At 55.8% G+C, this 21,752-nt stretch overlaps 2 protein-coding genes across 7 annotated transcripts in view; both read right to left on the reverse strand.

Moving 5' to 3' along the window:
• Nucleotides 1-11,010, reverse strand: part of VAC14 (VAC14 component of PIKFYVE complex) — a 63,150-nt gene extending 52,140 nt beyond the window's left edge. For 2 of the 3 annotated variants that reach the window (XM_053271174.1, XM_053271175.1), the window contains exons 1-10: nucleotides 10,794-11,009; nucleotides 9,783-9,933; nucleotides 8,822-8,989; nucleotides 8,184-8,246; nucleotides 5,518-5,625; nucleotides 4,873-4,982; nucleotides 3,049-3,155; nucleotides 2,194-2,328; nucleotides 1,469-1,627; nucleotides 1,042-1,102 (exon numbers count right to left, since the gene is read on the reverse strand). In XM_053271174.1, the coding sequence (XP_053127149.1) occupies nucleotides 1,042-1,102; nucleotides 1,469-1,627; nucleotides 2,194-2,328; nucleotides 3,049-3,155; nucleotides 4,873-4,982; nucleotides 5,518-5,625; nucleotides 8,184-8,246; nucleotides 8,822-8,989; nucleotides 9,783-9,933; nucleotides 10,794-10,897 (1,166 nt within the window). In that variant the 5' untranslated portion in view covers nucleotides 10,898-11,009. Of the gene's footprint in view, nucleotides 1-1,041; nucleotides 1,103-1,468; nucleotides 1,628-2,193; nucleotides 2,329-3,048; nucleotides 3,156-4,872; nucleotides 4,983-5,517; nucleotides 5,626-8,183; nucleotides 8,247-8,821; nucleotides 8,990-9,782; nucleotides 9,934-10,793 lie in introns of all 3 variants that reach the window. The other variant, XM_053271176.1, reaches the window with a different exon arrangement.
• A 1,274-nt stretch (nucleotides 11,011-12,284) lies between these two features.
• The window catches only part of HYDIN (HYDIN axonemal central pair apparatus protein), a 156,822-nt gene continuing 147,354 nt past the window's right edge, over nucleotides 12,285-21,752 (reverse strand). For all 4 annotated transcript variants that reach the window (XM_053271217.1, XM_053271215.1, XM_053271216.1 and 1 more), the window contains 7 exons: nucleotides 20,757-20,976; nucleotides 20,308-20,520; nucleotides 18,296-18,459; nucleotides 17,102-17,252; nucleotides 16,049-16,279; nucleotides 15,404-15,628; nucleotides 12,285-13,288 (listed from right to left, as the gene is read on the reverse strand). In XM_053271217.1, the coding sequence (XP_053127192.1) occupies nucleotides 12,800-13,288; nucleotides 15,404-15,628; nucleotides 16,049-16,279; nucleotides 17,102-17,252; nucleotides 18,296-18,459; nucleotides 20,308-20,520; nucleotides 20,757-20,976 (1,693 nt within the window). In that variant the 3' untranslated portion in view covers nucleotides 12,285-12,799. The remainder of the gene's footprint in view (nucleotides 13,289-15,403; nucleotides 15,629-16,048; nucleotides 16,280-17,101; nucleotides 17,253-18,295; nucleotides 18,460-20,307; nucleotides 20,521-20,756; nucleotides 20,977-21,752) is intronic.

Consider the following 21,752-nt stretch of genomic DNA (forward strand, 5'->3'; position numbering starts at 1 on the left):
AGAAGACCTTTCTGCCCGGAAGCACAAGAAACGAGACTGGAGATTAAAGGGCACATCTAGAGAGAACTGGAAGGGTGGAAAGGACCCCAAAGCAGCGACAACAGGGTCCTCTTTAACCTCTTCCTCCCTTAAATCTAAACAAGCAAATAAGTGGCTTAAAAAATGATGAATCACATCTTTTTTTAAAAAACACACAAAACATATGGTGTCACAGTGCCCCCCCTGTGGCCCAATGATGGTATTGCACCTAAACAGACGTCCGGCGTTCTGCTCAGAGAACAACAGAGCCTCAAGTCCTGCCATGTTGTTCCTCTCCAGCACAAACCCAAGATCCTTCAGTGTCTCAGATCCCAAAGGGGAAAGCTCTGAGTGCCGTAACAGGTCCAGGAACAGCTTTAAAATACACCACCAACAAATGCTGCTCAGAGGAGGACCCTACGAGGGCAGAAAAAACACCCCCCCCCTCTGCCACCACCTACGTGCCAGTGGAGCCCTCCTGCCCTGCCCACCAGAGGGAGCTGGCGCTTGGGAGGGGGCCTGTGCAAGCCTGGACTGCCTGAAGACGCAGCCCTTGCAACCCGCCAGCCTCCAGGGTCTGCAGAAACCCCAAAGCCACAGGCAAAGGCAAGTTCAGTTCAGATCCGAACTTGGTGTTTCTAGCTGGAATTTGTGGAAGGGGAAGGAGGCGGAGGACACCAAGGGCAGAGCGACTTTGCCCACCTCGTCTCCCGCTGCAGCTGCCTGCGCAGGAGTGCTCGCGCACACACACCCCTCTGCCCCAGGACATGTCCCAACACTGAAGGCCTCTGCAGTCAGCCCTAAAAGAGGCAGAGACCCCTTCGGCTCATCTCCCCCCAGCGAGTTGGAAGTCCTCCTACCACAGCCACGCTGCTCTCTTAGCCCCCCGTCCCGGGGACCTGCAACAACCGGAGGCCGTCTGCTAAATAAACAAAATCTGCGGAGCCACATTTGAGAGCCCCTCTGCTTGAAGTGGCAACTGAGGACCCCAACATCAGGAGTAGCAGCCGCTGCGGAGTTTACCTGGCTGGCATGAAGACACTGGGGCTGCTGAAACTGCAGTCGCTGGAGGCATCGAGGCCGCCTGCAAGGAGACACTCACATTAGGCTGCACGCAGCACAGGCCTGTCCGTGGGTGCTTCCGCCACGCCCTGCCCTGCCAACCACCACCCTAGCAGATCAGGCAGGAGGGCACAGACCCCAGGCTGGCCCTGGAAGTCAAACATGGAGGCACCAGCACAAAGAAAGGCAAAGCCAGAAGCAGCAGCCGTGGAAATGCAGATCATCTCTGGCCCCTCTGCTGACTGCCACCCTGCTGGTCATTGTGCTTTCTTTAGAAAATGCTTCATGTTATGCTGATCTCATACCAGGAAGGAGGTTTCCGCTTCCCACCCATGCAGGATCTCCCCAGCCGGGAAGAGCCGTTGGGGCTCAGGGGAAGTGGACTCACCACCTCCTGAGGGCACTTCATGCTTGGGGAGCGTTTCGTTCCGGTCGGAGTCAGTCTGGGGGGCTGCAGTGGGCTGCTTGGCCTCGTCCATCTCGTCATCCTCCGGAGTGACCAGCTTCATCAGGCTCTGGTTGCAGACATTTGCCACCTCTTTGATGCCTGCGCCCCACTGATGTAAGGAACATGCAGCCACCCATCAAGCCCCAACCAGCAGGGCCACACAGAGCAGATCTGGGAGTGACAGGGCCTGGGATGGTGGGCTCTGAAGGCCTGGGAGGCTCAGCTAACGGGGAAGAGCTCCTGCCCCGAGAACACTCGCCATAACCAGCCTGGGAGCATCTCAAAGAGCTGCCCAGCGGGCGGGGAGAAGAGAGTCCAAGCAACAAGGTGCTGACTCGAGACTGCTGTGACCAAGACAGCCAAGGAAGTGGGACCTTGAACAGGACAGAAGGCACTTCACCCCAAGAGGAGAGTGCGCGGGCTAGAGGGAGGCTGAGCCCAGAGCAAGGAGGTCATCGTCCCCTTTGTGCTGCTATCCAGAGAAGCAGCAACACCCCCAAACCCTGAGCGGGCACCCCAGAGCTGTGGCATCGGGGACCCCTGCGCAGGCAGGACCTTGCAGGGCACAGACAACCCTCCATTCTGCAAGGCGGCGGCAGGACTCTCCCCTCCCTCTCCCCTCCTTCCCGAGGATTTGCATTGGGGGCTTGCTGTCGTGAGGATACTCTTCTTCCGGTCATCATAGGACAGGCAGGGCAGGACGGCCGTCAGGATCCCCGAGGAGTACGGCAGCATGACGCGGCCTGCCAGCTGGATGAACTCGCGCATCCAGCACATGGCTGTCAGCTGGATGAGATCATCTGCAGCGGGGGGGGGGAGGAGAGGAGGGGGGAGTGAGGAGCCTGCCTGGAAGCAACAGCCAGAGAGGAGAAGCTCCTTCTGCCGCCCCAGCCAAGCGGTTCTAGAGCAGACGCAGCGTTTGGCACAAGGCCCCATCATGCTCCTCCTCCCGACCACAAAGGGGATCCAGAGCCTAAAGTGCCCTCCATGCACGCAAGCGAAACCCTCTCCGACCTCTCCTGCTGCCCCCAACACAGAACTGGTTGAGGGGGTGGCGGGAGAGGGGCCGGAGTCACGCTGGGCGAGTGGCTGCGGCCCCTCTGTGCCAAGGAGCTCTGTGGGCCGCAATCTGGCGACTGGGCGGCTCTAGCCCCTGTACGGGCCAGTCCCAATCTCCCTGGGAGGGGAAGCGCAGCAGTGGGCCCCGGTGGGCCTGCAGACCGAGGCATCCCGTGGGCCAGCAAACCCTCAGAGGCACCCTCGGGAGGCTCCAGCATTGAGCCGAGCTTCATCGTCCACACGTGGCAGGAACGTCACACGGTCGGGGCGACTGAAGCCCCCAAGAGGAGGGCTGCCGTTTTCTCCTTCAAACACACCACTGACACCCAGCCGAAGCAGATTTCTGAGTGGTGGGAAGAAGGACGAGTGCGCTGAGGGAGGGAGGGAGGGAGGGAGGGAGGAGGAAGCTCCGCCTTGGCCACAGGGTGTCAGAACCCACAGGGTGAAAGAGCGGGACCCACCAGAGGCCTGGCAGTGGATCACCAGGATGTTGGCCATTTCTGCAAACTTGACGCTGGAAGGGCTCTTCTTGATCTCCTTCAGAAACTCCCCAAGGGCCACTTCACACCTGCACAGGCCAGCAGAAAAGCCACCCATTCAGAGAGATTTCAGAGGCAGTTCCCGGCCTGGTCAAGCTCCCATGGCCCGCCCCCCGCCAACCAGGCGAGGGCAACACACTGAAGGGCCATTTGTGCCAGCCGCCCCCCACCCTGGGTCCCCAGACGACCTTGGACGACAACTCTCACCATCTCCAGCCACAATGCCCGTTGGACCCTGAGGCTCGGGTGACGAGGATGCCAGCCAACATCATCTGGGGACACCAGCTCAGAAACCCCCAATTCATGCTGATCGTACCAATGGAAGAGACCAACAGAGACCAACGTTGGGCTGCCAAGACTGGCCCTGCCTGCTATCAGGCAGACGCAACGGCAGCCCTGCTGCAGGATCAGGCCCAAGGATCAGGCCCATCAGCCCAGCATCCTGTTTCTCACAGTGGACCACCAGATGCTTCTGAGGAGCCCACAGGCCAGAGAGGAGGGCAGGTGCTCTCCCCTGCAACTGGGATGGGGAGGCATCTTGCCTCTGTGGCTAGAGGTGGCCGAGACACCAGACTAGTAGCCATGGAGAGACCTCTCCTCCATGGATTTGCCAAGCTGGTAGCCATCACCACATCCCATGGCAGAAACTTACATAGCTTAAGTAGGTATGGTGTGAAAAAGTGCTACCTTTCAACAGTCCTAAATTTCCTGGCAATCAGTTTCATGGGATGACTCCTGGTTCTGGTGTGATGAGAGCGGGAGAAAAACTCCTCCTTATTGATTTTCTCCACAGCACACATCATTCTATACACCTCGATCATTTCGCCCCAGAGTCGCCTCTTTTCTAAACTAAAGAGCCCCAGCTGCTGTAGCCTGGCCTCCTAAGGAAGGTGCTCCAGGCCCCTGATCATCTGGGTTGCCCTCTTCTGCACCTTGTCCAGTTCTACAATGTCCTCCTTAAGATACAGTGACCAGTACTGTACGCAGGACTCCAGATGTGGCCACACCCTAGATCTGTACAAGGGCATGATAATCCTGGCATTCCTTTTTCCAACCCCCTTCCTAATAACTCCTAGCATGGAATTGGCCTTCAACACAGCTGCCACCCTTTCGATGAGCTGCCCACTACAATCCCAAGATGTCTCTCTTGGTCTCAGACCCCATCAGCATATATGTGGTTGGGGTATTGCTGCCCCAGTATGCATCATTTTAGACTTGCTTACACTGAACCGCATCTGTTACTTTGGCACCCACTCCCCACCCCCAAGTTTGGAGAGATCCCTTTGGAGCTCCTCCTCGCAACCTGTTGTGGATCTCACTACCCGGAATAGTGTGATGTCCCCAGTCAACCTCTCCGGCTCCAGCCAGCCTCAAGCAAAGCTCAGGGGCACTTCAGGAAAGTGCTTGCAAAGAGAAGAAGAGCACCAGCAGAGGCCTATGGAGGTGGCTCGCTAGGGACAGGAGATGGGGACTCCTCCTGTCTGGATCAGGCCCAGGCGGCTCCATCCAGAAGCATGGGCGGCCAGATGCTTCCTGGACCTGCCCAAGGAGGGCATGGAAGCGGCACCCTCTGCAGCCGCCAGCCTCCCTCCGCTTCAGCCGCCCTTCGCTTCTCTACAAGCCCGGCTTGACCGAGCTCGAGTGGAGCGAGGGAGTCACTCTCAGAGCAACGCCCCAGGGCCAGAGAAGAGCGCTTGCGTGGCCCCTGCGTAACGGCTCTTCCCAGACTCAGAGGTTCACACTCACATTTTACGGATCTCCTTGCTGTTATCACCCAGGATCTGGAAAAGCCCATCTAGAATCTCTGGCAGGTAATCAAGAAGATTGATATCCGGAACAGACTCCAGCACCAAGATCTAGCTCGGGGGGGGGGGGGGGAGGAGAGGAAAACACAGTATTTATGAGTTTCAGGAGACAGTGAAAATTAATGCAAGAGCCGATACAGCAGCAAGGAGCCAGCACGTCTTTGGAACGGAGCTGTATCGGCCTGTCCAGAGAAGGAACCAGCTGCCAAGTGGGCTTTTCAGAGCCTGACAGCAGCCTGCATCGAGGCCGCGGGAGGTTTTGCCCCCGAGCAAAAGCTGACTAGTATGATATGGGTTGTCTGTTGGAGAATGCACAGAAAGGAGGGCCCAACATCAGGCCACGACTGCCCTTGGATCGTATTTATTTATTGCAGTACGAGAGTGCCAGCCTGCTGTGTGGGCCGGGCTGCTGGACTGGAGTTCAAATCCCCTCCCAGCCTCACTGGGTGACTCAGAGCCAGTCCCATCTCTAACGTACCTCACAGGGTTGTTGTGAGGACAAACATAACCATGTGCACTCTTCTGGGCTCCTTGGGGGAAGAGCAGGATATAAATGTCGAAGTCAATCCACAAAACAAGCACCTACCCAGGAAATGATGAACTGCCGAGCATACTGGTTGTTGGAGTAGATCCTCTCACGTAGCAGAGGAATGAAGCTCACAAGGTCAAACTTGTTGCTTTCCGTCACAATGTCCTACAAAGCCAGAAGAAGCCATCTAGGACAGAGCACTCCCCACCCAGCAGAGGTGGGACCCTCACCCCCACCAGGCACCAGCTCCAGGCCAAGCATCCAGAGCAAGGAAGTGCACCAAGGAGCCCTCTCCCACAAATTGACGGTCCAGCCTTTCCCACCCACAGCTGGGAGCTCAGGCCTCTCCTCTTTGGTCTTAAACACACGCCAACAGCTGCCTGTCCTGGCTTCATCCACCAGTGCAAATTTGTGTACTTCTCATGATCTGCGTGAGAACAACAGTCGTTCTCCGGGTGTTTCACGTCCAAGTTCTCTTTGTCCTGTTCTGGACATCTAACCTCTTCCACAGTGAAGAGAGATGCAAAGAGGTCATTCACCTCCCCTGCAGACTGTGTCTCTCTCCCCACTCCATTTGGCATCGGATGGCCCAACCACCTCCCTGCCTCTTTTGCGGCTGTCATGAAGGACTTGGTATCATCTCTCTACTTTTAGCAATATATTTCGCACATTCTTTTGTTGTTCAGTTTTTGGTTTTTTGGCACCAGAGTTGGTTCCCCTGTCCTCATTTGAGCAAGATGTTCATTTATCTAAAGGAAACCTTCTTGCCTTTATAGCTTCCTTGACTTTGGTCATCAACCACACTGGCATCACTCTGAACTTCTCATACCTTCCCTTGTCTGTGAGATACATTCTAGCTGAGCTTCTATTATCATGGTTCTACATAACTGCTAATTATCCAAGAGAAACTTTATTAAAATGAATATTGATATGCCACTATTGAGTTCAAAGCACCATACAATAAAAAACAATTATCTGTCTCGAAGGGCTCATAATCTCTCACACAGACACACCCACAGACAGGCTGTTCTCGCCATTCTCTGTAGGGTAGGAGCTGTGCTTGCTCCTGTCTCCTAAAAACCAAGGCAGGAGGGATCACCTGCTAAGCAGCAGCTGGGCCGGAGGGCTTTTCATCCTACCTTGCTAAAGTGCTGGCGGCAGCTGCTGCTGGGTAGGACGGGAAGCCGTCTGGCCCAGTGGCCACTTAGCAGTCAGTCCTCCAGCCTCGGAGGCAAGATGCCTCGGAACACCAGCTGCAGGGGAGTAGTAGTAGTAGTAGCAGCAGCAAGCCTGCCCTCCATTCTTGCCCGTGGGCTTCCCAGCAGCACCTGGTGGGCCACTGTGGGGAAGAGGATGCTGCCCTAGATGGGCCTTCTTGGGCCTGATCCGGCAGGGCAGCTGTTCTGCTCTTATGCCTCCCTCCCTCCCCCTCCTAACTTGCTTTTTACTCACAAGCAAAATGGGAGCTTGCACAGCTCCTGAACCTAGGTAGGAGGTGCCCCCAGAAAAAAAATCAATGGTGGGTTTTTTTAATTTTAAAAAATCAGGTTTTTTAAATTTTAAATTGGATTAAAAAACAAATCATACAGAACCTAGGTCAATCATTAATATTAATAACTTCTATAAACATGTTAGCAGTAGTATACGGGGATGAGAGCTAATAGACCTGATCAGTGCTATTCTGCAGGTGATGTACATGCGGCATGCACACACACGCGCGCGCGCACACACAGAGTCAGGGCCTTGCTCTCCCCCTCAGAAGGCCAATAAATGAGTAGAGGATTTAGAGATTTAGGGGGATGGTGTAGATCCGAACAAGGAGTGAGAGTCGAAGTCTGGATTAAGTTCACAGGATGGGGAAGGGAACAGAAAGTGAAACCAGAAGTTGACAGAGCGTATTCATGCAGTCCTGAGAAAGCCTCTTTCGAGTGGACCCTCCACTGTAGAAGGAACACACCTCTCGGCAGCTGCAAGCCATAAGAGAGGCCCAAAATATTTGAGAATATTTTAATGAAGTTCTTGTACCTGTGGGTAAGACAGGCATGCGTGTGGAATGCACACAGTGCAACAAGGAAATGCAAGGCCTAGTGGCTGCCCGAATGAAACAGCATTTATGAGATGTGTGTACCTACCTTCTGAAAAGGAAACCATCTCTGAATATGTATTAAATTTATATTAGACAACAAGAATGTAATTTTATTAGAAAACTATGAATAGAATCTGCCTGACTAGTAGCTTGAATTATGATTTTAAAAAGTAAAATTGAGTCTGTGGAGCGATTTAAACCGTAATTTAAAACCAACAACCCCTCCCCCCCACCCCTGGTGCTTCCTACCCTATTGAGGACTACAAGAACCAGCCTCCTGCCCAGTGTGTGTCACAGCCAGGGGGCAGCCAAAAGAGGAGAACAATTCAGAGCAAGTCAAGTACACATAAAAAACACATACAGAAAATTGCCACACTGCTTCAGGTTCTTCTGCAATCACCAGGGTTCTATACCGGGGGTTGGCAGGGGAGAAATGGTACATGACCAAAAGCTAAGATGATAAATACTGCATGAGACTTCACAATCTGAAACCAGATACCAGCCAAATGCCTGGACATTTCCCCCCTGTCCATACCTCAAACTCTATTGAAACAGGAGAAATCATGCAGTCCCTCCCCCGGAAACTCCTCTGAAATGCAAGCCCAACACAATCAACCACTGTCCGGAAGAGACGTACCTTCAGAAGCCGGTCCAGGAGTTCTGAACCACTTTTTACATTTGGGTCTGGATCTGCAGCAAGCTAGGAAAAACAAGCAGCCAGAAAAGGATGCAGTTTAGCTGAGACAAGCACAGAAAAGCAAGAGTCACGACTAGGCTAGGAACCACTGATCTAGGCTAGTTTGGGTATTCAGCCAAAATCTGCGACTGCCAGTGATCCTGCCCCATTCCCACAGCAGAAAGGGTCTCATGCTCTTCCCACGGAGCTCCAGAAGCACTCAGAAAAACCAAGAAGTCCCCTCATCCCTTTGGAGTACCTCTGAAGCCCAGAAATGAACCCCCCACTTTATAAGGGAGCAGACACTCAACAGTTTAAACAGAATGGTTGCCACTGGCAAGTGCATGTATGGACTACAGACTATCTTAGGGGAACACACTGGGGTGAAGGCTTTACTGGGTACAAGGAGGCAGGAGGAAAAGCTATCCTAAAGGGTGCATGGACAGATTCCAACCCCCTACTCCTCGCAGCTCTTTTTTGCTGACCTTTAGTTTAAGGCGGGAGGAGAGTCCACCTCTCTTGTGGCAGTCAAGAGGGGCCTTGTCAGGGGAAAAGCTCTTGGCCTACACACTCCGTGCACCAAGAGAAGAGATCATTACCTTGCTCAGGCCATCAAAGAGCACGTTGAAGTGGGGGAGGACGGAGCCCCTGGCCACCTTCACAATGTTGTAGAGCGCCTCGCAGGCATAATACCGCAGGCGGCTGTCTGCATCGTTGAAGCATGTCAGCACAGGCTCAATCAGCTCCTTCAAATAAAGGCCGGAGTCCTGGCAAGCAGACCACAAGGAGATGACAGGCTGAAGGTGCTGCCCACACTGGAGCAGCAACTCCTTCCAAAGCTTGGAACAGGAGCAGCAGAGCTCTCTTGCCAAGGCCAGGACGCCAAGCATCTTTCCTGTTAGCCACAGGGAAGGGATTGTTGCTTTGAACAGTTCAATCCTGGGGCGACTGCCAACAACCAAGAGTGGGCAGTATTCTGCCCCCACCTCCCCACACCCCTAGAATGCAGGAAAAGTTGAGGAGGTTTACTCCTCCTGTCCTGCCCTGTCCTCCATGCCTTCTCCAAACTGTAATGGAGAGAAACGTGCTCCCTTCGGACAATTCCAAAACAGACAGAGGGAGGATCCAATTTCAGCATCCCATCATCAGGAGATCAGCATGGGAACTAGCTCAGGTTTTGTCTATGAGGACTGCAACAAGTTTTTCACTGAAAGAGAACTTGTCTGTGGTTTGCCCAGTCACGGACAAACTGTTTCCCACCCAGACAATCTTGCTCAGAGCCTCTCCTAATTTTGTAACAATGAAAAGAAACTTTGTAACCAGAATTATAACACAGTCCTTTAAATAATCCAGGGGACCCTGCAAAAGGCTGGTAACTAATTGGGAGTTCCCACTTCTAGATTTGCAGAGTCACCTATGACTGGAGGTCCTTCTCCATTAGAGTGAGGAGAGGAGAATCCGCAGCAGCACTCAACAACTCGCTAATAACTTGAGGCTCATGAATGCAGACCGTGCTATATAAATAAAAGAACAAGTATGGTAAATGGCATGAAAGCCTACCTTCCCGAGAGCGATGGAGCAGGCTGCCAGACCAATAAGGCCCCCTTTCCGACTATGAGGATGCTGGGAAAGTGCAAACTCCTGCGACAGAATCTGAATGACATGCTTAATCTGAGCCGTGCTGTTCTGAGCCACAAATTCACGGACTAGCCTAGAATCGGGGGGGGGGGGGGGGAGGTCTTAGCATGTAGCACCACACGTCTGGCTCCAGTTCAAGCTGGCACCCATTTTTTAAAATGTAATTAGCTACACAGCAATTCAATATCTTAATTCAGTGCAAAGGAAAAGGAAATCTATAGGAACATACCACACTGCCTTCTACTGAGTCAACTGAGGCCACTGGCCCACCCTGTCCTTTGGGACAAAGCATCTGCTTTGCATGCAGAAGGTCCCAGCTTCAACCCCCCCCCCCCACCCCACAGCATCTCCAGAGAGGGCTGGACAGGACTCCTGCCTGAAACCTTGGAGTGGCTGCTGCTGCTCAGCACAGGCTAGAAAAGACTGAGCAGCCAGGTAGATCAACGGCCTGCCTTGGTATTAGGCAGCACCCTCTTTCCTGTCGCGGACGGGCTGCGGCTCTCCCCAGGCTCTCGGGCAGAGGGTCTTTCGGCAGCCTTGCGACTGGAAGCCTTTTTCTGGGCCCACCGAACTGCCAGTTCCAAGCAGGACGGAGCCGGCGCCCCCCTTCCTTCCGCAGCCAGGTCCCATTGCGGGGCTAGAAGGAAGCCCACTGCACAGCACCCAGGCCCACCCAGCCGTTCTCCAGAGCAGGGCCGGCCTCCGCCCCTCTTCTCCGCGCGGAGCGACCCGCCACTTGCAAGGCACGAGCCCCCCGCCTGGCTTCCACTGGGAAGAGCCCTCGGCCAGAAGGACCGCCGGGGGCGCCTTCCGAGCTGCGGCGAAGCTTTTAAGGCCGGTAGGGCGGGGGGAGAGGGCCCGGCCCCCCGCCCGGAGCTGCGGGTCTGGCCTCCACCCGCGCAGCCGCCCGCCCGCGCGCCTCCCCGCGCTCACTTCTCGATCTCGAGGGCGGCCACCTTCCGCTTCTCGTAGAGCTTGTCGTTCAGCGCCCGCACGATGCTCGGCGTGAGCGGAGAGAAGTCCTTCTCCGGGTTCATGGCGGCAGCGGGGCTCCCCTCACCTTCTGGGGGGCTACCGGGCGGCGGCAGTTATGGCGGCGGCCATCTTGGTCAGGGCACGTGACCCGCCGCCGGCCCCGCCGCCCTTCCGGCTTCCGTCGAGGGCCCCGCCCTCCCTCGCCCAGCACGTGCCGGCCGGCCAGCCCCGCCCTCCCTCCCTCGGGATCGCTCAGTCAGGGGGCGGGCTCCGGGCGGGGGAATCTCCCCTGACCCCGGTGGGGCCTCTGGGGCGGGAGGAGGAGAGGGCTGGGCGGCCCCCCGGGCAGGGGTCCCCCCGGCCCCGCTGGACCGCAGCCCCCATCATCCCCAGGCGCCAGAAAAGCCGGGAGCGGGGGGGGGGGAGTCCGCAGTCTCCAGCAGTGAGCGGGGGGGGGGGGGCTTGCAGCTACCTGCAGCACTCGCGACCACCGTCGGTCTTGAAGGGAGGGGGCTGCAATGAGAAGCCCCCCCCGCCCTCTTCTTAGATGGGCTGTGGATGTTTTGGGGGTGGGGGCTAGGGTTGCCCACTGCCCCTCATGCCGGGGATGAAATGTTGGACCCTCAACAGCATATATACAAACTGTTGTTGCTGTTGTTTTTTAAAGGTATTTTAAATGGTTTTAATTGTTTTTGAATTGTTTTTATATTGTTTTTATGTTTTCAATTGTGTGTTTTTATGCCTTTTAAAAGTTGTTGTACTCAGCCCAGAGCCTCTGGATGGAGCGGTTTATAAATGTAATCAATCAATCAATCACATAGACCTCAGTGCTACTCAGGCTCTTGATTACCACTGCATGCACCTCCCAGCACCCCCCACCCCCCCGTCAGCCACTCCAAACTTGTGCCCTTCATTCTGGCAATGAAATGTTGGCAACCTTAGGGGATACCCCCACCAAAACACCCCAGGACTCTTTTTTGCATGAGCAGGCTCAAGAGCTTCCCAGAAGCACATGGTCTGCAAAAGGGGGGCCGACTTGGGGTGGTGCAATGCCCTAAAGGGCAAAGACCCTGACCATGGGCAGTCCTGGGCCTGCCTGCCCCCTCGATTCTGAGACACCACTCAATATTGCCCCCCCCCATGCTCTTACATTTTTCTGTGCAGCCGTAAGCGCCAGAAATAGGCTTTTTATCTTTTTAAAGAAGGGATTCTCAGGCTCCTGCTCAGGCGAGACTGCGCATTTGTGCAGCTGCCCCATAGATCTGTGACATGACACAGAGCCCCACTGCCCTTGCTGTTCTGACCTGTCTGACCCTCATTCCCAACCAGTTTCTAGACAACCCCCCCCCCATTGAGCAGACAGGTGGTGCCTCTTTCCCTGGCTCTCCCCCAAGCAGATGCCAGGATCCTGCTCAAGGGCTGATCCTGACAAACTCGCCAGCACCTCCGTTTTGTTTAATAACTTTATTCCCGAATCCAGTCTTGTGCAGCAAGTGAGCTTTCTCAAAAGTAACATGCAACACTGTTTCTGATCATGGGTTTAAGGCACAAGGGCATGCTGGATAGTTCCAGGAAATATGGGGGGGGGGTGTGGGAGGCTGCCTTTATTAATGCACTCAGTGGATCATCTTCTCTACTTTGGACAAATTCTTAACACAGAAAGGACACTCCTGGTAGGGGGCCTGCTGCCCTCCTTCCAGAGGGAGAAGCCGCGTTTATTTGGATGGATGTCTTGCTTTTGCCTAAGCACTGCAAAGCGCAGCCTGTAGCCCTCCAAACGGGCCCCAGGGATGCTGGCAATCGGTGGCCTCTGTTCTCCCAAAGGCACAGTGGAGTCGTGACCCTCCTATCGACTGAAATGTGTGGGGGCTCAATGCCAGGAATGCCCTGGCTGCCCATCCTCGAGGAGGGCGTTGCTCAAAGGAGATGGGCAGGCGGGGGGGGGCGGGGGGGTCACCGCGAGTTCATTTCTCAGGCACGATCCCCTTGAGATAATAGACCCAGCAGACTCCGGAGCCCAGCCCTGCTGCCCGAGGGCACGAGACGACCAGCTTGCTGGTGACAGCAGCTTTGCTCCCAGTGGGGTTCCCTTCGAAGGAGACGGTGATGGAGGCGGACTTCTTGGAGCGGATGCTCTCCACGGCCTTGACGGTGAAGGCCGGGCTCTCCACGAGGTAGGTGAAGGACATGGTCTGCAAGAACACATTCTTGAAGGGGATGGTCGTGCTGGTGCCAGCCCTGATCTGAATGGGCCCCTGAGGCTGGGGGGCCACTGAGGAGCCAAAGAGAGGAATGACGTAGTCGCCCCCTGTGGGGGAGGAAAGGAGGAGGGTGCCCCTGGATTCTCCCAGCTGGCAAGGCTCAAAGGTGACCTCCACGCTGACTTCGGTGCCCGCCTGGGATCCTGCAGGCGCACTTATGACTTTGTCCACGTGGAAGTCCGGGCAGTCGATCTGGGGAGAGAGACAGAGGCGGGCCGTGTTGCTGCTTTAGTACTCCAGCACAGACAAAGAGGCCTCGTTTCATGGACTCAACTCTTGTTTCGGCATCCGAGTAAAACAAACCGCAGAGAACAAACTGGGCTGTGTTCTGATTCCCAGGTTCCGTGGCTTGTTTCTCTGACTCTTAACACCCCTCTCCTGGTCATACTGGAGGCCCTGCAGCATTGCCAGAGCAGGGGCTTGCAAAACGAGGCCGGCCCCTTTACGGACCACCAACACCCCCTGACGGACAGGGTGGGGCCAAGTCACCCTGCTTAAGCAGTGGGCTATGAAACCAACAGTCTGCACTGCTCTCTCGTTGTTTTATAGCACCTGCTGCCTGGGCGAGATCCTGACCAGTCACCCTTGTTGCTCGCCCACATCTGGTGCATTCCTGCTTTCTGTTGGAGATGCAGCTCCTGAGGGCCTCGACTCTTCGCACAACCACGCTATTGGCCACGAGGGGCATGAGGGGTAGAGGCAGCCCATCAGGGCATTGCCCCTCCAACCATGTGATCCTCCTCTGTTCATCTGGGGTTTCATTCTCAGACTTCCTCCCCCTCCCTCCCCTCTTCCTGTATGTAGCTAGCAGCAAGGCATGTGGGCCTTCAGCTCTCTCCCTGGCGGATTTCCTAAATAAACAACTTCATGGGGAACTTTAACTCCATGTCTCCAGACCATCTGAATGAGCAGTCCTCTCCTTACTGGTGCACTTCCACTGCAGCTGGGGCAGAGGAAGACATCTCCCCTCCAAGCGCTTGGACACTTTCTGCCTAGGAGGAGCGTGTGGCTCAGCCAGGAGCAGGATGCATGGGTTAGGGGGTGGGGGTGGGGGGTAGAACAGAGAGAAGCCTCAGCAGAGAAAGATGTTCTGCCTTTGCCAGGCTGACTGAGCCATGCTAGGTGGAAGGGGCCCCATCCTGACCTGCCAACACAGTCCAAACACAAAGAAAAGGGCCTGTGACCTCTTTGGAGCATGTGTGTGTCTTCCTGCCACTGCCTGTGCTGGAAATAGGCTGGTGCTCACTGCAGGGCGGGGGGCGTGCCATGGCTTGGGGGGGGGGGGCAGAACGTGTGCTTTGCAAGTGCTAAGTTCCCAGGAACTTTCCCAGACAGCAGGCTTTACTGAGAGGCCTTACTGTGAGTTCAAAGTTGCCCCCCCAAACCAACTCAAAAAATGGATTTTTTTACTCCGGATATAAATCGGGCTACATTCTAACGCCCGATGAAAATCTAAATTGTGTGTGAAGTGCTCCCCAATAGCTTGCAGGGACTTTGGGGTAAAATTGGTCGATATGTGAATGCATCCCCTCCATTCCAGAGGAGATGCAAGCTAAAAGCCGGTTGTGAAATACGTCCAGGTGCAAAGAAGATGACAAACATTTATATACCGCTTTTCAACAAAAAGTTCCCAAAGCGGTTTACATAGATATAAATAAATAAGTAAAATGGCTCCCTGTCCCCAAAGGGCTCACGGTCTAAAAATGAAACGTAAGATTCAGCACCAGCCACTGGAGGGATGCTGCGCTGGGGACGGAGAGGGCTAGTTGCTCTCCCCCTGCTCAGTGAAGAGAATCCCCACTTTGGGGGCCTTTCTCTGTCTGAGGCCTGGAGAGCTGCTGTGACAAGTGGGAGTAGATACAGCCTTGAAAACTCAAGCTTTGGGCCAGGATTTCAAGTCGATGTTTTTAATGGTTTAGATGGCTTTTAAGGCAGGGCTTCAGTTTGTTTATGCCTGGAAGAACTAGCAGGAGAGAAATGCCACCAATAAATCCCAGACTACTGACCATGGGAGGCCGCTCCAAGCACTTTCCCATCAGTGCAAAGGACCGGCAGTGACCAGTGAGGTGGTCGACACGTAGCCCCGATGGAGCGGGGGTGCGGGCAGCACCTGCAGCCACTAGAGCAGGGCGCCACGGTGCTCCTGGAGGGTCTGCCGCAAGAGCTGCAATGGCCCACCGCGTGGTGGTGGCTGCTCCCGCTGGGGCAGTCTCCGTGGCCGGGCGGATGGGAGGAAGCTCAGCCCCAGCCCTGGCCACGAGGCGAGCCTGCCACTCTGGCTCCAGCGGCCCTGCTGCTGCTGCTCACCTTGGTGGCATACTCGGTCCTCTGGCGAGTGTAGTTGACGAACTTGGTGAGGATGTTCTGGCTGCCGCCCAGCATGGTGCTGAAGTGGAGCGGCTTCTCTGGCCGGGCCGGGGTGGCTCTCAGGATCAGGTCATACTGGAAGGAGCCCAGCTCAAGGCTGTTGAGGGCCAGGCGCCCGCTGGTCTCTCCGGGCCTCATGGGTTGGAACTCAAACACCAGCGCCCCCTGCGGAAGGAAAGAGGAGGCCCGGCTGCTGCTCAAGAAGAGGAGAGGCTCTTGCCCGGCCCGGATGCCCCCCAGGTAGGAAAGGCTGCCGCCTTTCAAGCCCGCCATGGCCTGGGACCTGGACAAGGCCTGTATCTCTCAGACAAGCCTGCCTGAGCACCGAGAGGCTTTCCTCTGCCCTCTGCCCACCTCTGATGTGCGTCCCAGTGGGGTGTGGGAAAGAGAGGGCCTTCCCTGCAGCCGCACTTTCCTACTTCCACGGGAAAATCTGACTCGTCCCCTCTTGGGTGGCCTGCCACTAGGTGAAGATGGGCGTGGCTGCAGAGTGAGAGTTGGGCCCTCCTGGCCTCCCACGGCTGGCTGGCTGATCCAGCTCCACAGGGTGCTCCCACGTCCCAGTTCTCAAGGGCTGCTCCGTACCTCGGACTGAGCAGGTATGATGAACTGGGAGGGCATGTTGATGTCGGGCACTTTGCAGTCCGTGCCAAAGGTCACCGCAGAGTTCAGGGGGTTTTCCACTTTGACAGAGGAGGAGGTGCTTTGCCGGACAGCTGTGGCCAGCTCAATGGTGCCAAGCGGGCCACACGGGATGGCTTTGAATGTGATCAGGTAGAAGAGGAATTCCTGGGTTGCTTCATTGCGGAAGGTCACCTGCAGGGAGTCACCAGGAGAGGGAAGGATGCTGGTCACATTGAGGGCCTGGCTGCTCCTCCTGGATGAAGCCCGTTTGAACGGACTGCAAATCCAGCCAATTCGGATTCCTCGGTGACTGACAGAAAAGAGCCACTCTGTATTTCTGCGGCTTTGAGCATGAAAGCCGAAGTGCAAGGGAATCCCTGCTGTGATTCAGCCCCATGGAAACAAGGCCCCCAAAGAGACCACTTCATGGAAGCCTGGTGGCTGGCCAGTAGCTGCTTACGTGGGAACTAAGCCTGTGAACTGGGAGAGGCCAAACAAATGCGACATGTTGAAGTGTCTTCACTGAAGCCGTGATGTGCACTAACTAACCTGGAGATTTCAGCCTTCAAAAAGTGAGCAACGAGTGGCGGGGGAGGAAGGCTGCTTCACTTCTTGTTTGTGTTTTTTGAGCATTCAGTAAAAGATAATGTGAGGGGAAATTACGGATCCCCGTTCTGCTGGTGGCTGGTCTGGTGGCAGGGCAGGGCGGGGGGTGGGGGAGAGGGAGAAGACATGACAGTTCGACCAGGTGCCCGGAAAGGCAGACCATTAACCCTCAATTCACACAGGCTCCATTGTCCTGGCTGCAAACCACTGGAGACAGGAAACACTTCCTGCATGTCTTGTGATGGGACAAAGTGCCTAAAGTCCTGAAGCTCAGGCCCTGGCGTGTGGGCTGGGGAGCCTAGGGCGCTCCGAAAGGCTTTGCTGAGCAGGTCCGCAGTCTCCTTTGGCCGCAGATTCCCCAGCCCCCAGCAAGCTGTGCCAGGCTGGGGGCCTCTCCGGGACTCCTACCTTGGCGCTGTACATGCCTTCCCTGTAAGAGAAGAAGGTGAGCTTGTGGTCCTTCTTGGCAGAGGCCGGCACGTCCACATAGTCCAGGGTCTTCAGTGTGGTGGTGACTTCCAGCTTCTCTGGTTTGAGCATGTCAACTGTGACCCGGAACCTGGGCGGGAAGGGCAGGGAACAACGTGAAACTTTCCCCAGAAGAGGCCGTGGCATGCAGAGCATTTCAGCTTCTTTCACTGAACGGGATTAAACACACACACACACGTGAGTCTTGGTCCTGGAGGGATGCCAGACTCTCAACTGGCCTTTGAAGTTCTGCTTTTGATCACACTTTGATGTGCAGACGTTAGCAGGTGCCCAGTCTCGATCTTCCTGCCATAAAAACAAAGCTGACTTCTGCAGATCAAGCTGCTTTTAAAAGCACAAGAGTAAAGCAGGCCAACATTTTCTGGCCAGTTGGCAACCCTCCTCTCCTGGCATGTGGCCCAGTCAGCCCATCATTCTGTCCCAGGAGTTCAGGGGCCTCTTGAATGGGAAAGGCTCGGATTAGGAAGAGAGGCGGGAGGTCACCGGCATCATGGAGGGCCACCATTGTGACCCCAGGACATGCCCACAAGCGTCCCAGCGCCGGCACGCCACCAACCGCATCATTCAAGAGGACACACCAGCTACAGAGTCACCCAGGAAACCCCCACTGCATCCAGAGCAGTGTCACGCCAGCCCAGGGGTTCCCCAGCCTGGGTCCCCAGATGTTGTTGGACCAGAACGGGACAAAGGCCATCGGAATGATGGGAGTTGTAATCCAGTAACACCCAGAGACCCAACCCCTACTCTAGACAGCAAGGCCCTCTGTGGGTGTGCAGGGAGCGGGGAGGAAGAGAGGGGACGGAGGCAGCAGGCAGAAGCCCCACAGGGCACTGGAAGGCGAGAGCAACTGGCCCATGTGTTCCAGCAGGAGCTGCTCAGGTAGGAAGGGAAGGGCCCGTGCCCTGATCTCAGCCACTCAAACAGCAGGTGAGTGAAGGGAGAGGAGGAGAACTCAGCCCTGGAGGGCTGCTGAGGGCAAGGAACCTGCCCGGAACGCACCTTGAACTCTGGAATCCCAGTTGGTGGTAGGTTGGTGCACCTGGCGATGCCAGGAGGCAAGGAACGGAGGCTGCTGCTGGCCCCAGCCCTGGGATGCCTTCCCTTTCCACGTACCTTTGGGGCTTATGTAGCCAGTTGGTGATGGGGAACAGCTCGGTGTAGGACGTTTTGCATGGCACTTCCCTGATGATGGTCCCTGCAGACTTGGGGGGCTCTGTGGTGCCCTGCAGGAGGTACAGCAACCCTGTCCCATCTGGGAGTGGGAAGAAGATGGATCCCTGAATGCAGGAAGAAGAGGCAGAAAGGGCTCCTGTCACTTTTGGCCCCGGGACGTGGCAAGGCTGGATTTCCTCACAAGACATGGCTGCCGTGAACGGGATTCCCAGAACAAGCAGGCTCTCGAGCCACTTTAAGAGTTCAGGCAAATGCACAGAGCTAACACCACAATGTTCATGCTGCCCCTTCCCAACCGAGAGGAGAGCTGGACTTGATGTGTGAGCACTGGAAGAGATTCCCCCCTCAAGGGATGGAGCCACTCTGGGAAGAGCAGAAGGTCCCCAGTTCCCTCCCTGGCAGCATCTCCAACGAGATAGGGCTGGGAGAGAGGCTCCTGCCTGCAACCTTGGAGAAGCCGCTGCCAGTCTGTGAAGACAATACTGAGCTAGGTGGACCAAGGGTCTGACTCAGTATATGGCAGCTTCCTATATTCCCTAAGATCTTTCCTGGCTCTGTACTTGAGATCTTTTTAGGAGAGGAAAGCTGGTCTTGTGGTAGCAAGCATGACTTGTCCCCTTAGCTAAGCAGGGTCCACCCTGGTTGCATATGAAAGGGAGACTAGAAGGGTGAGCACTGGAAGAGATTCCCCCTCAGGGGATGGAGCCGCTCTGGGAAGAGCTGAAGGTTCCCAGTTCCCTCCCTGGCAGCATCTCCAACGAGATAGGGCTGGGAGAGAGACTCCTGCCTGCAACCTTGGAGAAGCCGCTGCCAGTCTGGGTAGACAATACTGAGCTGGATGGACCAAGGGTCTGACTCAGTATATGACAGCTTCCTATGCTGCTATGTTCCTAACCCTGGCAGATAATGAAAGACAGCATGGCAAAGCCAGACACTGGTGTGCCTTAATGCTCCAGTGGGCATAGAAGAGCAAGGGTGTGGCAACCCACCAGGAACAGCCTCTGGATACCAGGACCCAGCTGCATTGGAACAGGGAGCAGCCACTGTGGCAGTTATCGTTGCAAAGAGAGATCCAGAAACGTCCCCTCTTTTTTTACACACAACAGACTTCTCTTGGTAATCCCCCAGACTCAAGACAATGAACGCAGGAGAATATCTGCCTGAGGGAGATGTTTTAGGGACATAGGGACATAGGAAGCTGCCATATACTGAGTCAGACCATTGGTCTATCTAGCTCAGTATTGTCTGCACAGACGGGCAGTAGCAGAGATACTTCTTGCCACCAGCTGAGATGAGCCTGTCCTCTGCTTGAATCCCAGCAGAAGCCCCTGGACAGGTTCTTCATGACCACACGAGGTGAGTCCAAAGCATTGGGACACCCAGAAAATAGGCCAGCGTTTTGGACAACCCTCCCCTGCGATGTCTTGCTGGAACTGACAGTGCAACCCAGGAACTTCCTGAGTTCCTAAAGTCTGGCCTTTGGCTGTGTGAGACCCCAACCAGCTTAGATGTGGAGGCTGAAAGACAGCAATGTGCGCAAGCGCGTCCTCCTCAGCCGGGTCTTTCTTCAGCTAATTAACTTAAGTCCTGTCCCTGGAGCACGTGATGAGGATAACCCGTAGAGATGGCCTTGACCCCAGCAACCGAGAAAACAAGGTCAGAGGCAGCAGGGAGCCGGATCGTGAGCTCGGCCCCAGCTGGGCAGGGCAGCTTTAATTCCGACCTCTTTCTGAGGCCAGGGAGGTAATCAGAAGCCAGGGGCGCACAGCTCACTCTCCGCAGCCGTGGCAGCAGCCGGAGGTGCAACAAGCCAAGGCGGAGATCAGACTGTCCTCCTCCTCATGGGGGAGGCAGGGGAAGGGGAAGGGTGGATGGGGGTCTAAGGCACAAGGAAGCCGCCCTCCCCTCCTGGAGACAGAGAAAGATCTCCGCTCCCTGGCCTCTGCGCATACCTGGTCCTTCTTGCCCTCCACGTTCATGGCAAGGGGCCTGTATGTAATCTCATAGGGCTTGTTTTGCTGGTGGGCTTCCACCCTCACAAACTCGGGTCCCTTCCACTGCTCCCCCTCAATGATGGGCCGCAGGGTCCATGGCTGGTTGGTCCGGTTGGACAGCATGATGGTCTGTATGTGCTTGGCCCGCACCTGGCAAATGAAGTTCACCACCTGCAAAGGCACAGGGCCAAATCTGGAGGCTGCCAAAGCAAGCAGTGGTGGCAGCAGGGCGGGAGGGGCCGGGCCCAGGGCCCAGGAGGAAGCGCTGTGGGCAGAGCAGGGGCCCGGGCGGAGGCAGCTGGGCCCGAGGGGGCCTCTCCCCGGCTGCCCTGCCAGACAAGAGCCTCCTGTGGGAAGAGCTGGACCCAAGAGCAGGGTCTGCAGCAGCGCCCCCCCAAGCCCCCCACCTCCTTGACGGGGGGGACTCCCACGCAGCACCCGCTCAGGGTGAGCTTCAGGGGCTCTCGGCCCTGGATCTGGCAGCGCAGGTTCTCGTAGCGGATGTCCTGGCTCTGCTCGCAAGGGTGGAAGGTCACTTCGAAGGAGACGTCCATGCCGGCGGAAATGTAGCCTTCCACGGGCTTGATGGAGAAGTCGGGCTTGAAGCGTTTGGCGTCCCATTTAAACCTTTCCGAGAGAAGAAACGGGGAGTGGGCTGAGGATGTCCCTTCATGGAGCAGAAGTCATGCGGGGGGGTGAGGCCCCCCAGGGAGGACGTAGCCGTGGGGTGCCTGCCCCTGGTGGGTACTCGTCTCATCTCCATCCCTTCTTCCCTCTGAGCCATTTCAGGGTGCACAGCGCCGGGGTGGGGGAGACTCCACCTCTCCATTGCAGGCTGCCGGTCTCTAAGGCAGGCAGACCACGAGAACAGCAGACTAGGCACAAGGCACAACACCAGGGGCGTAGCAAGGTTGGAGTGCCCCCCCCCTTCACTGAAGCTCAGCTCATGAAGTAAAGAAATCTTAAATGAGGCTGAATAGTGGTAACAAAAAGCAGAGCAAAATTTATCTATCTATGTCTATGTCTATATCTCAGTCACCTATGCGCCACAATAGAGCATCATCCTAAAGTATTTTTTAAAAGGTGTTGTAAATTGTGGGCAATGCAAGTCATTGAATGGTACTAGAGAAAGACACACAGTTCTGGTAGCTCCAGGTCTGAACACTCACATCAATTTCGGAGGATGAAGACAACAGAAGGAAGCCCGCGCGGGTGCGCGGCTGGGGGAGTCAGTCATGTGACTTGCCTCGGGGGGGCCCCCAAGCCAGTGGGCCCCCAGACAACTGTCTCCCCTTGCCCTATTGTAGTTACGCTCCTGAGGTACACCCTCCTGGTGCTGGAAGTGTGCAGGTTTCTGAGGAGCCATTCGGAAGCGGGGCCTGTCTTGCAGGGCAGAGCTACAG

Source organism: Hemicordylus capensis, chromosome 9 (genome assembly GCF_027244095.1).
Source record: "Hemicordylus capensis ecotype Gifberg chromosome 9, rHemCap1.1.pri, whole genome shotgun sequence".
NCBI classification, from domain to species: domain Eukaryota; kingdom Metazoa; phylum Chordata; class Lepidosauria; order Squamata; family Cordylidae; genus Hemicordylus; species Hemicordylus capensis.